The following is a 12,296-nucleotide window of genomic DNA, read 5'->3' as shown; positions in this document are numbered from 1 at the left end:
GCTCCCCCCCAGCAGAGCTGTTGCCGAGCAGCATTTTTAACAGTGCTACCAGCATACGTTAATGAAGAACCAGCGAGTTTCACGAGTTTGAGCACGTCACGTCTGGTTTGGATCAAGAGCTGACAGAGGCGGCTCTTACGCTATCTGAAGGCATCCGAAAGCCCCAGTAGAAACCCTCTCCAACCCCGGGTCGGCCCGGAGGACAGAGGCTTTCCTCCACGGTGCAGTTTCAGCCGTCACCCAGACCCATCAGGCAAGAGGCCCATGTTCGTATTAAGTATCCTCCGACAAAAGCAACCTTGATTTGTGGCTGTAAGCCCCTTAGTGAACAAAGTGCCATATATATTGCTGAAGGAGTCACATGAAAGCTTACGCAGATTTAACATTCAGCTAAGAGAATTAAGGATATTACAGTAAGGGGGGCAGGGCAGTAGCTGCTCTAATGAACCAACTCCTCTCCTAATGCACAGCTTGGTTTTCTAAATCCAGGATATATACGTTCTTCCCACATCCAGGATTCAACAAACACCAACGCGGGGCTGGCCGCACACCTACGGAGCTGCCCTCTTAAGCAGAAGCAGCAGATGAGAAAATGCAATTTCACAAGGGAAAAAGCAAGTGTCGGATGCTGTACAGCTGTCCTTTAAAGACGTTCGGAGATGTGTAAGAGACGTTATTTCTCTGAAAGCCCTGCAAAGGAACAAGGAGCTCTGAGCCCCCACACAGCTAAGAAGGCTGGGGAGTCTCCTCGGTTTGGAGCAGGAGCAGCCTGCGATGCCGCCGGGGTTAACTCCGGCTCCTTTCGTGGTACCACCAGCTTGCGGCGCCAGATGCTGCTCAGCTCGCAGCTCCGGAGGTTGGCCAGCCCTTCCCTTGCTTAGCAGCAAAACCGCCACCGTTCTGCAGCACGGCCTCGCCGCCAGCGTCCCTCAGAGGCAGGCAGAACTGCCACGACAGCTCGTCGGCCGGCCAAGAGGAACGCCGGCCACGTCAAAATCAGCGCACAGGTTCACGTAGACCCTTTGGTAGGACGTGTTTTCGGCAGTTCAGAGGTGAGGCACGTTTTATGAGATAATCGGATTACTCTTTCCTTTAAAGGATTAATAGGGCTTGGGTTGGCCCCTCTTCTTTAAAAAGAAGCCATCTGGAAGCGGATCGCTCCGTGCCCTCATCAGGCTGAAACGGGCCATCTGCTCCCCGCACCAAGAGGCTGCTGCCGAACCCGGCCCGCGACCGGGCACGGCGGCAGCCGGGAGGACAAGAGAGGATCAGAGCGAGATCAGGCGCCCAGCAGAGCGGGAGGTGAAGCCATGCTTGTTACAGAGCTCAAAACAAAACACTTGAGATTCAGCTCCGGCACACAGAATGCCAGCTGGGATGATGAAAGGAATGGGAATGTTACTGGAGCTGGGACAAAGCCAATCCATTGGGGGGGGGGAACAGGCATCAAACTGGCTTTAGCTCATGCTGTCGCAGGTTAGGTGAGCCGTGGCGAGAGACAGCACCCGTGGAAAAGAGTTCTCATCACGGTCACGCAGCTCAGGCGTACGGGGAGGGCGCTGGACGCCTGCTCCCACGCCAGAGAAGGGCTCGCTGCCGCTCACACCTGCAGCTCGCTGCAAACGCGACCACCAAACCCGCTGCGGCACCAGCCGCCCTCCCGCCACCAGTTAGGAACTTGCTCCCTGCCTCGGCTGAGCTGGGACTCCCCGTGCTCGGGGTCTCCGAGGGCCTCCAGGTACAACCGGGCACCGCAGATGTGTCCTAACCCCAACCCTACCCCTGTTCCACCCGGGAGCGGCAGGCACGCCTGTGGCCCGTCCCCTTCCAGCTGGAGCTCTGCACAACTCCGCCATCGCTGCACAACCGGGGCAGCACGATGCTGATCCGGGGAGCAACTGTCCAAACCGCGCTGGTAGGGGACGGCGGAGGCCGAGCCAGGCAGCCGGCACAGCTACGTTAGCCAGACGAGGTGGGACCAGACCAGATAAAGCAGGCAGACGAGACATGGCCTGCCGATAAGGCAGAGCGTGTTCGGACACGGGCATCCTACCCCCGATGTCCCCACCAGCGAGGCACAGGAGCCATGAAACAGGGAATCCAGTGGTGCTTCGGGTAGAAGGAAGCCGGCTCTCCACCACCATCCCATCAGCCGGTGCGGTAACACGGACCAGCCGGAGGGGCCTCCGGACCCCTGCTCCCACCCCGCAGCCGCAGGGCCCCGGGGCTGAGCTGGCAGCCCCCGCACAAGCAAAGAGCCACCGCGGTGCCGGCCAGAGCCACCGCACCCGGGCCGAGGCGGGCAGCCTGCACCAGAACGGCGGCCGTGGCACGTGCGGTCGCAGGGCGGAGCGGGATGCCGGGAAGGACACCCGAGGAACACTGCTCCCGCTGCTCTCCCAGGCTCCAAACACCCGCAGCTCAAGGACTCCCCGAGCCAAATATAATTCACGTGCACTTTGTATTTCGTAAGATTTAACTTTAGGGAACCTGCCCAGCCTTCCTCTGCATCCCTGGAAGTCCTTACCACCCCCAGCATCCCGGGGCAAGAGTGCCCAGCTCCGTCACTCGTGGGATGACCAAGACGCCCTCTGCCCGCCCTCGGCCTGGGGAGGCAGCTCCCACCACGGCCCTGGCAGCGGACCCGGCCCCTCGGTCCCACTGGAAGGCGACACTGCGTGACCCAGCGCCATCCCAGGCACTTCGGCAAGAGAGGAGACAGGCTGGGTCAGTGAAACCTCGACCCCGGTGGCACGGAGGAGGTAAAGGAGCACACAACCCGTTTCGCTCCAAAAATTAGGAGAGAAACACCCTCTTACTGCTTTTCGAACAGACGTTTGGTGTCCTTCCCACCCCACCCAGTGTACCAGCAGCCTGGCCCGGGCCAGCAAACCCCTCCGGGACAGGCCAGCAGCTCCCCGCGTGCCGGGGACAGCCGGGACCACCAGCTCCTGAGCAGCCCCGGCAGCCGGCAGAGAGCCTGAGCGAGGCAGAGGTGGCAGACGCCTGCGCGAGGGACGAGGACACCCTGACACCCCGCACTGCCACGCAGCCTCGCGGCCGACGGGAAGGACCTCCGGCTTCGCGCAGCCCCAGGGATGGCACAGCCGGGGTCCCTCCCACGGGGGCTGCCGCCTCGGCACCAGCACGGGCAACGCGACCGACAGCGAAGGCCAGAACAGCCACGACCTCAACAGCCAGAGACCCTACTCCGCTGCTGCCGACGAGCTCAAAGACGGCAGCAAAACCAAGGCGAACAGAGGGGGACGCTGGCTGGGAGGGTAAGGACCATCTGGCACAAAAAAGCAGCAAGCAGCAGCTTTTAATACGATTAAAGTCTATATTTAACATGCAAAGAGCTACCTTAATCTCATGAATAAGGATTTATCTGCTAATCATGTTAGTTATTTTGTGATCATACCAACTGGACTGCAATTTTCGCACGCTTGTGCAAGGTCAAGAGCTGCAAAGGAGAGGGGTGAAGAGCTGACAAGTTCATCAAAGGCCGAAAACGTTAAATTCTGAGGAGACATCAGCAAAAACGTGGCGCTGGCCTGTCCCGCTGCGAAGAGTTGCGAGGTACCTGTCTGAGCCCGTCTCCACGCACCGCACGTCCGGACGGGCTCTCTGGACAGCCACTGTCGTACAACCACTTCTCTTAAAAGCGCTACGCGGCTAAAGCTCCGAGCAGACGGCGGCGTACGTACAGCAACCTGCAACCAGCCTCGCTGCCTGGAGCCCCCGGGAACGGGGACGGGAAAGCAAAGAAACACAGCGTTCAGAACCAGAATCCCCTCCACGTAAGAGAGCCGCGACAGCTGGGTGCCAGCCGGAGCCGCGCGCAGAACGGCAGCGGCGAGGGCTGGCGGGCAGACGCAGGCACGCGCGCCCGTGGGGCCTCAGCGGCAGGCAGAGACCGCGGGCTGGAGGGTGGCGGAGGGGGTCAGGAGGGACGGGCCACCCCGGAACAGCTGTTCCCGGCAGCTTCTCCTTATGCTTCCGCGCTGCTCCTCGCCTCGGGGCTTTCTGGGGCCAAATGCTGCTGTTTGGATCATCTCTCCACCCAAATATCAAAACGAAGGCGGCTGGAAACAAAAGATGTGTCGAAGATACGGCACCGTGTGCGCCACGGGCTCGGCAGGTACCGCATCGCTTTCCCTCTCGTGCTCGTACCGTGCCTGCTCCCAGCCCCGCGCGGCCGATTCGCTTTGCTCTTGGCAAGGGTTCCATGGCAAAAACATATTCCCCCAGCAGCCTACAGGAAATTATGATGCTTTGCCAAGACCTTTGTAGTTTTAGTTCGTTGTGGTAATAAGCGATACAAAAGATTTTTGGCTTTGGTAAGTGTTATACACAGGCTGGTTGCGGGGTGTTCTTACCTCGGGAGAAGCACGGGAAGCCGCAGCCCGAGGAGAGGACAAGTACCACGTATAAGCAAAACCGTGACTTGCCTCCAAGTCGCCAAAGCGTATTTCTCGGGTATCTTTTTCCAAACTCTTGGGGTTTGTTCTTTCGCTACGGCGGCTCCCTGTTTTACCACTGCTCAGCTGCAGATTAAAACTGCTCATGAGAAAATGCTTTATGCAGCATTGCCTTGTGTCGCTTAGAAAACCGCTATATAGTGGGCAATAACGGGCCACATAACGGCGCTGTGACAACAGACCGGGTTACCGAAGCAGCCGCAGAGCTTTAAACGCTTCCCCGTCAGACAGCAAGCGTGAGGGAGCACAGCTTACGCTTCCCGCAGCACGCAGAGCACTTAGCGTGCAGCTGGCGCTTCCAACACCTGCGGGCCGGGGAGCACACACTCGATTAAAGCGTTAGTTAAAGGAACGAGAAGGCAGAAGGCGGCGACAGCCGGAGGTGTGCCAGTCGCTCCTTCGGGTGGAAGCGGCGATACGCGCGCGGGCTCTCTGGTGTCCACGACTTACAGCGGGGCGATGCGAAAGCTTTGCGCAGACGCGTTGGGAGCGATGCTGGGCACGGCCCGTGGGTAACGCAGTAACCGGCACCCAGCGCCGACTTGAAAACCCAGCTGCGGTTAACTGGAACAGCAGAAAACCTCACAATTGAGCATAAAGAAAAAGGCAGGGCTGCCAGCCTCCCTCCAGCAGCAGCAGGGCAGCCGTGCCGCAACGCAAACTCTTCCCACCGCGCTGCAGTCTGGCTCAGAAGCCATCGCTTCTGCTGCATTCACCTCCCATCCTCTGAGCAAGCCGGGGCTGGCGAAGGGGAGCACATGCAATGAGCAAACATGCAACGGTACGATGGAGGCACAGCAGCGATGAGTGACAATGAACTGGGATGCACTGGGGGGTCTTTCATGCGGCCAGGAGACTCGGCAACACACAGATAAATGTCAAAAAAGCACCACCTTTTTAGGCTTCGCTCCACGCTGCATGAAGAGGGAATAAAAGGGTACAAAGTTAGAGCTCACATCGCATCGACAGTGGTGATAAGACGCAATCTGCTTTCTGCTCAAACATCACAGGTTTCAGAGGTAGCTATTCACGGAAGAGGACATGTCTCAGTGAAGCCACTGGGCTGCACAAATAGGTACAATCAGAAAGGAAAATATATTCAGGCAAATTTAAACAAACACAAGATGGCTTAAGAGAAGAAAGCAGACAACAGAGCTTGTTTTCAACCCTCTGATTGAGGAGCTTCACTCCAGTGTCATTGGCCCACCTTCAGCACAAAACCTTCTGAGGTGCAGGACGTACCCAAAGGAAAATAAATTCACTTACTGGTAGCCATCAGCACTTGCGAGGAAGAGTTAAGCACCGTGCTTAGCTGCGAAACCTGGAACCCCTGGGGAGGAGGATCCCACCCCAGAGCCAGCTCGCACAGCCCCGCTCCCCTCCCGCGCTCGCCCGCCTCGGGTCAGGCGCAAGAAGCTGCTGCACCCCACGATTTTCTGCCCACCTTCTCGTGGGTGCGCTTCCACCGCCCCTCGGCTCGCAAAGGCTGCGCACGACTTACAGTAACAGGACATTTTGCTTTTAAAATGCAATTCTTGATCACACCAAGGCAAAGCCCGGCATCGGCTGCTGCCCTAAGGATGATTTTTCGTGGCGGCAGGGAGTTTATGCAATCGTGCTGGGAAGAAATTGCACCGCATCCAAAGCGTGCTGGAAATTTTCTGCCGTTTCTTGCCACTCAGGGCCCCCTCCACCCATGGGGAAGAAGATCTTTTCCCCGTTTTTAGAAGTCCCGATGCCACAGCCCAGAGGAGCGGAGGTAACAGCTTCTCAGGCCCAGCCATGAAGGAGCTGGCGTTTCGATGCCGGGATCTCCCAGGATTCCCAGACACCGTTCTCGGAAGATGCAAACACAGAGCCAACACGTCCTGCCTCCGAGGCCGCCACCTCAACACCCTGCCGTCACTGGGAAGAGGAGCGAGGGGTACGCCAGCCGAGGGCGGCTAGGGACGGGCCAGCCAAACGAGGGGCGCTCCCATCTCTGTGGGATTCGCACCCAGAGCACGGCAGCCGGCCCGTGAGCCGCAGCAGCCTGCAGAAAGCCGTGCTCCCGCGCTGCCCGCAGCGGTGCCCGCAGCAGTGCCCGCAGCGGTGCCCGCAGCCTCCCACCGGGCTGCTGCCGCGGCGCTGGCCTGCAGGAGCACCTAAGGGAATCAAGAGTTCTTGGCTGATTTTCCAGTTTCAGAGAACATGATGCGGTAGCACAGAAAACACCTTTTGCAGTAGCGTTAAGTACGTATTCAGGATGGAAATCACCCAAAATACTGCACGGCAGAGGTTTTACTCTTAGAAAATAGCAGCTCTTCCTTGGACGAACAGCAACAGTGGTCACCATGTACTCAAGCCAACACACGTGGAGAAGGCCAAGGAGGATCGAGAGGACCACACCAACTGCAGCGCTCTCCCGCAGCCTCTCAAGAGGCCGCAGCTGCTTTTGTTCCCTCCTGCGGCGTGCCGCTACGCCGGCTCGAAGCCAGGCTCCTATGTCTGACCGCAGCAAGCCGGGACCCTTCGCGGCGCCAGCACGTAACCTGCAGGACTAACGCCAACCCGCCCTGCAGACCCCGCGTCCCACGGGCAGCCAGCCCGCGAGCTGCCTGTTCCCCAAAGATACCTGCTTGGGCTGAAACGCTGGGCCGGTGGCTCGAAGCGCTTTTCCCACACCTCGCCTCCGCGTTCCCGTGCGGCAGCTCCCGGGAGAGGCCGTGTAACCCAGGCAGGCAAACAGCAAAGCCCGAATTCGCCTGTCTCTAACACAGACGACAAATCTGCGTACGCCCATCACGGTGGCACCACTCGGGTCACCCCCGGGAGCCCGTCACACCGCGGACGGTATCTGAAAGGTGGCAGGGTGCTAATTTTGAACTGCGGCACTTTCCCTAATGACAAACCAGCCCGAACGCCCCGCAGCACAGCGGCACGTCAAGCAGCAGCAGCCGCTGCCCAGAATGGCACAGAGCTCCATCGACCAAAACGCTTTGCTTCCAACAGTGGCCAGCACCAAATTCTCAACTTCTTACACAGGAAAAAAAAAACTGCGAGGCTTACGGACAGAAGGTACCATCAGGTATTTAATCTGGGGTTTCTTAACCGTGCTGGCCGCAAGCCCTTTCAGTTCAGCTCCTTCCCTGACACCTTCTCAGGATGCGAGCAGCATAAAGAATTTAAAGAACAATTACTACTTTAGCATCCTGATTTCATGAACACTAAGATTCTTTTCACTTCATAAATATTATATTTATCTTTCTTTACAAATGTTCTGAAACAATTTTAAAGTTTTTCTTCCAACTCTTCAAGACTCCCTCTCGCAGCCTTTATTTTGCAGAGGGCAGTCTGGCCTGACCTCTTTTACAAGTTCAGTTCCACCTAGCAACTCGCCTGTTAATTGCAGCCTATAATTAAACCAGGAGACTAAATGTTACGCAGCGCAGGCAGAGGACACGAGGGGAAAAGACGCCCCCAGCGCAGGAGGCCCTGCAATGCAGAAGGCCGATCAGACCAGACAGGCTGGCAGGTAAGTCGTGCCCCACTCAGCAGAAAAGGGCAATCGCTGCAAAATCCTCCACATCTCTCTAATACGAGATGGGGATTTCTTCTCCACCCTCTGCCCTGGCAGGCAGCTCAACAAGGCACAGCCTCCCGGGCACCTGAGCCCGATTAACCCCCCGGAGCACCTCAACGTGCCGCTCCGTCACCCACGTCCAGCTGCGGCCGGCCCCCGACGGTGCCAGGCTGGCCAGGACCCAGCGCACGGCTCCGCATCGCGGCGGGGAAGCCCTCCCGCTCCGGGCGACTCGCTGAACTTCAGAGCAGGAGACCGGGCAGAACCGCAGGCGTCAGGCACACAAGAGGGCAAGGCGGAGAAGCCCCTCATCTCCAGATAAGCTGCTGTCCTTCCCTGTCGTCTGCCTACGCGCCAGATGGACCGGCCTGTCCCTGGGAAACACCCAGCTTCTGTCCCAGAGCACGCACAACCCAGACTCACTCTGTCGCCCTGCACCCCAGATTCCTCAGGATCTATACACATGCACGGCCATTTTTGTGTTTTTAACCTTAATACTTCTTTAATTGTGCTTGCCTGGGGGTCAGGAGTATTTGAAGAGCAGCACCTGCTCCAGTCGTCTGTTACTTAGGAAATACCCACCACCTCTGGATACAACACGTACCCAGCTATGCCTCGAGGGCCATCGAGATTCCTGGATAAAGATACTCAGAAGCAGACACCGTTTCTCTGTAATCCACTCGGTACAAGCCAGAGAAAGCTAATTTCAGCTATCCCGAGCAGTACGCTCTTCCTGCGGGATGTAAGGGTCATTATTTAGAGGAACAGAGCCAAGAGGCACGCAGGGCGTGAATGTTGCAGTATCGATTGAACTTAGATAAAGCGTGTAATACAGGAAAACGCGCGGGGGTTTTAGTCCTCAGTACCTTACTGGTTTCTGGTCATTAGCTGAAAATTACTTTTTGTAGGGCCTTGTTTCCCATGGGTTTCAGAAGAAACTCACTTTACCACAGGCATTGTTATTACAGAGCACAGAACTGAAAAGGACTAAAGAAGAGACAGGCTGGCAAAACTGTCTTTGCTGTACGGTGTGGGTACGTGTGTGTCTCCATGCGCTTCTCCTGCAGGGTTGAAAAGTGGAGCGTTTAGAGAGGTGATAAAAGTTAATGAAGAAAAACCAAGAGTGGCATGTGCAAGCCTGCCCCTTCCGCTAATCGCGCGCTGCAAAGGGAATTTCCTCCAGCAGCCTGCAGTCGCGGGCTCGGCACTCACCAGTTTGCTGGCTTTGGCGGCGTCCAGGGAATCTGCAAAGAAAAACAGCAAGAGAACCATGAGCTTTGGCCCGAAGGACGCCCCCGGCCTGACGCGCAGGCCGAGCGCCTCTGCAGCCCAGCACGTGTCGCGGCACAGCGAAAGGACCGTTTACGCATGTTCTTAGGGAACCGGGTGTGAAGCAGGGACCGTGCAGCTCGGGGTGCACCAGGCAACGGCGGTACAGCGGGGCACGGGTTCGGAGGAACAGGGGCTCCCTTATTAGACCCGCTGGCACGGCTCGGGAAAGCCAAACGTTCAGACGCAGGCGTCAGAACTAGGTCAGGCTACGCTGCTTTCCTTGAGTTAAATTACTGCAATTCAGAGAACGCTGCGTCACCTTCGGAGCGCTCTATCGGAATCGCACAGCAGCCTAGCGGTCCGCACGACCAGATCCGATCAGCTGGATTCCAAATGAGAATCTCATGGGAGAATCATCAGAAATACAGGTCCAGAGACCATTTACTTCATGCGGCAAAATAAAAGGTTTCCATGCCGGTCCGTATGCAGCCAGGAATCTGAACACGCACGAGGTAGGTGTACAAGAGACCTCTCGGAAACATTCCCAATCCGACCGGCTGAGCTCTGCTCTCCCGCTCGGCCCAGGAAACCTCCGCGAGAGGGGCATCCACAGCCCTGCTGGGTCTCCCGCTCAGCAGACAGGTCCTTCCCACTTCTCAGAGAGCAAACCTCCTGCACACGGGCGGCCGCCGGCAACATCTGCCGACAGTTCAGCCACTGGCCTTCCCCAGGTCGCTAAACCGGTGGCGAGCCGGCTGTTAGGAGCTGCTCCCGTTTCATCATCCTGACAGGACCCGCGAACGCCCCATTACGGAGCCCGGCCACTGCGGCAGGACGGCAGGTGTCGGCGCCGGGCTAAACCCCAGCACCCACCCAAACCCGCCTCCCCCGAGCTCGGGACGCCTCCCTTGCTCTCTGGATTATCGGTGCGCACAGCGGGACAGCACAGTGAGTGCCGCGTACAGGAGTGTGGAGGAACCAGACTGCATGATCTTGGCTTATGGGCCTCAGAGATGTGGGTAACCACTGCAGGTTTGGCTAAATTACATCCTTTGCTCCACCTCTGGATGCCCGGTGGGTCCAGGAGCAGCTCACAGCCACGGAGGCTGCTTGTCCCGCTCCTCTCCCAGCTGCAATTCCAGCAGGGTTTAATATTTCCAGCCGTGGCACTGATCACCCCAACAGCAAATGCTGCAGAAGCCTCTCATAAATAAAAGGCAGGAGCCGCCTCCACTGCGTGCCTCACGCCTCTGCCAGGCCGGGAGCGGGAGGTGCTGGATCTATGGGAAGAGCGATCTCTGCATCACCCACCGCAGTCAGACTGCAGCAGCGGCGCTGCCGTTTCCATGGAAACTCCCTGGAAGCAGCCGCATCCCAGCGCCTGCATCCCAGCACTGCGGCCAACACCGAGCCTGCGCGCCTGGGCTCCCTCTCGTGCCGCCGCAGGACCTGGCCGGCGTCCACCTGCCGTGCCGCTGCTGCACGGCCCCTGCGCCCACCAGTTCAACCATCAAGGACTGGCTCCAGCTCGTGCGCCTGTCCCTTCGCGGTACTCCCGGCCAGCCGCGCTGCTGCCTGCGGACAGCAGTGGAAAACGCTGGTGACAGCCATCCTGCAGTCCCCAAACCTGAGCTGAACGCCCCCGTTTCCCCTCCCGCATGGCGCTCGCAGGCTCCTGCCCTGCAACGGGCTCCGAGCGGCAAGAGGCAGAGGCAGCACTGCTGATGCTGCGCAGCGGAGGGGGAACCTGACCTGCTTGGGTGTTATTCCTTTCTGTATACGTGTGGAAGAAAAAGGGCCACAGCATCACCGCAGAACTTCAGTGAACGCCGCTGGGCAGCCAGAACAAACCTCAGAGCGTTCCGAGAAAGGCGAGGCAGTACTGCAAACACCACAGCAGCGTGCTGCGAGTGCGCAGCCGTACACCTCCAGACGCCGCAGCCACCGCTGCTCGCCCCAGGTAAAGGTTTTAGAAGAACCAGAGACAACCCTGCAGGAGGCAGCGGAGATGAGAGCCTTGGGAAGACCTCCAGATAACGAGAGGGGAGATGGCACAGGATTTAAAGATTCATCGCATGGACACAAACAGATGTAGTGCAATTAAAAGGCAGCAACGTTTGCTGAAGAGCCACGCTGAACCCAGAGGTTTGGTTTGTGGCTTCTTCCAAGGCTTCCCTGTCTCCAAGCAGTTAACGTACTTCTGGTCTCTTCGTTCCCATCTGCCAGCGCAAGGAAGCATCAGCTGCTACTGAACTCTCAGGACGTCAAGCGAGGGTCCAAAGAGCCCTTGTCGTTTCTCCCTAGCTGCGAATAACCGAGGGATGAGGAGGAGGACGGCAGCCTCCCAGCGCAGGCAGGCTTGCGGCTTTCGCACGGGTTCAGCACCCGCTAAGACGGGTTCGGAAAGCCCGGACCTACAGGAGCAGCGGGGGAAATGCTCGCACAGCTCCAGACAAGCGCCTTATCCTAACCCAGTACAGAACCGTAACGAGGAAAACTGAATTTCCAGCTGGAAAGTCTGAATTGAGAAAGACTGAAAAGATCATATAAACCTTAAGGAATATTTTCATTTACTATTAGTACCAAGCCCATACAAAGTGCAGGCTGAAGCTGCACGTGAAAGGCTGGCCTTTCTAGCGCTCTGGGAAAAAAAACACTCGTGCTAGTGTTCTAAGCACAAAAGTTTCTTTTTTTTTTGCATTAAACCCCACCCCTAAATTAAAACTGGCTTGCTTCAAATGTTTCCCTGTTCAGCTGCACGCGCGAACTGGAGGATCCAAAGCAGAGATGAATTAAAGTGGCTGGGCTGTAGCAAACCCAAGCTCTCCGCAGCGGCAGCGAGCTGCTGGGGCCCGGAGCTCCCTGCAGGAGCAGGTGAAGGCCGAGCGCCAAGGGACACGAACGCCAAGGGACGCGAGCGCCAAGGGACGCGAGCGCCAAGGGACGCGAGCGCCAAGGGACGCGAGCGCCAGTTCGCATTT

The 12,296-nt window shown here is 57.9% G+C and overlaps 1 protein-coding gene across 11 annotated transcripts in view; it reads right to left on the bottom strand.

Annotated features, from left to right (window-relative positions):
• Positions 1–12,296, bottom strand: part of DCTN1 (dynactin subunit 1) — an 87,466-nt gene that overhangs the window by 42,666 nt on the left and 32,504 nt on the right. For 8 of the 11 annotated variants that reach the window (XM_087737740.1, XM_087737741.1, XM_087737735.1 and 5 more), the window contains 2 exons: positions 9,256–9,287; positions 5,375–5,395 (listed from right to left, as the gene is read on the bottom strand). In XM_087737740.1, the coding sequence (XP_087593866.1) occupies positions 5,375–5,395; positions 9,256–9,287 (53 nt within the window). The remainder of the gene's footprint in view (positions 1–5,374; positions 5,396–9,255; positions 9,288–12,296) is intronic. The other 3 variants (XM_087737739.1, XM_087737743.1, XM_087737744.1) reach the window with 1 other exon arrangement.

This window comes from Nipponia nippon, unplaced genomic scaffold (assembly GCF_047370975.1).
Source record: "Nipponia nippon isolate SJK-2023a ecotype South Korea unplaced genomic scaffold, ASM4737097v1 scaffold_6, whole genome shotgun sequence".
Taxonomy (NCBI): domain Eukaryota; kingdom Metazoa; phylum Chordata; class Aves; order Pelecaniformes; family Threskiornithidae; genus Nipponia; species Nipponia nippon.
Note: the sequence above shows the minus strand (reverse complement) of the source record. Positions and strands in the feature narration are given on the sequence as shown.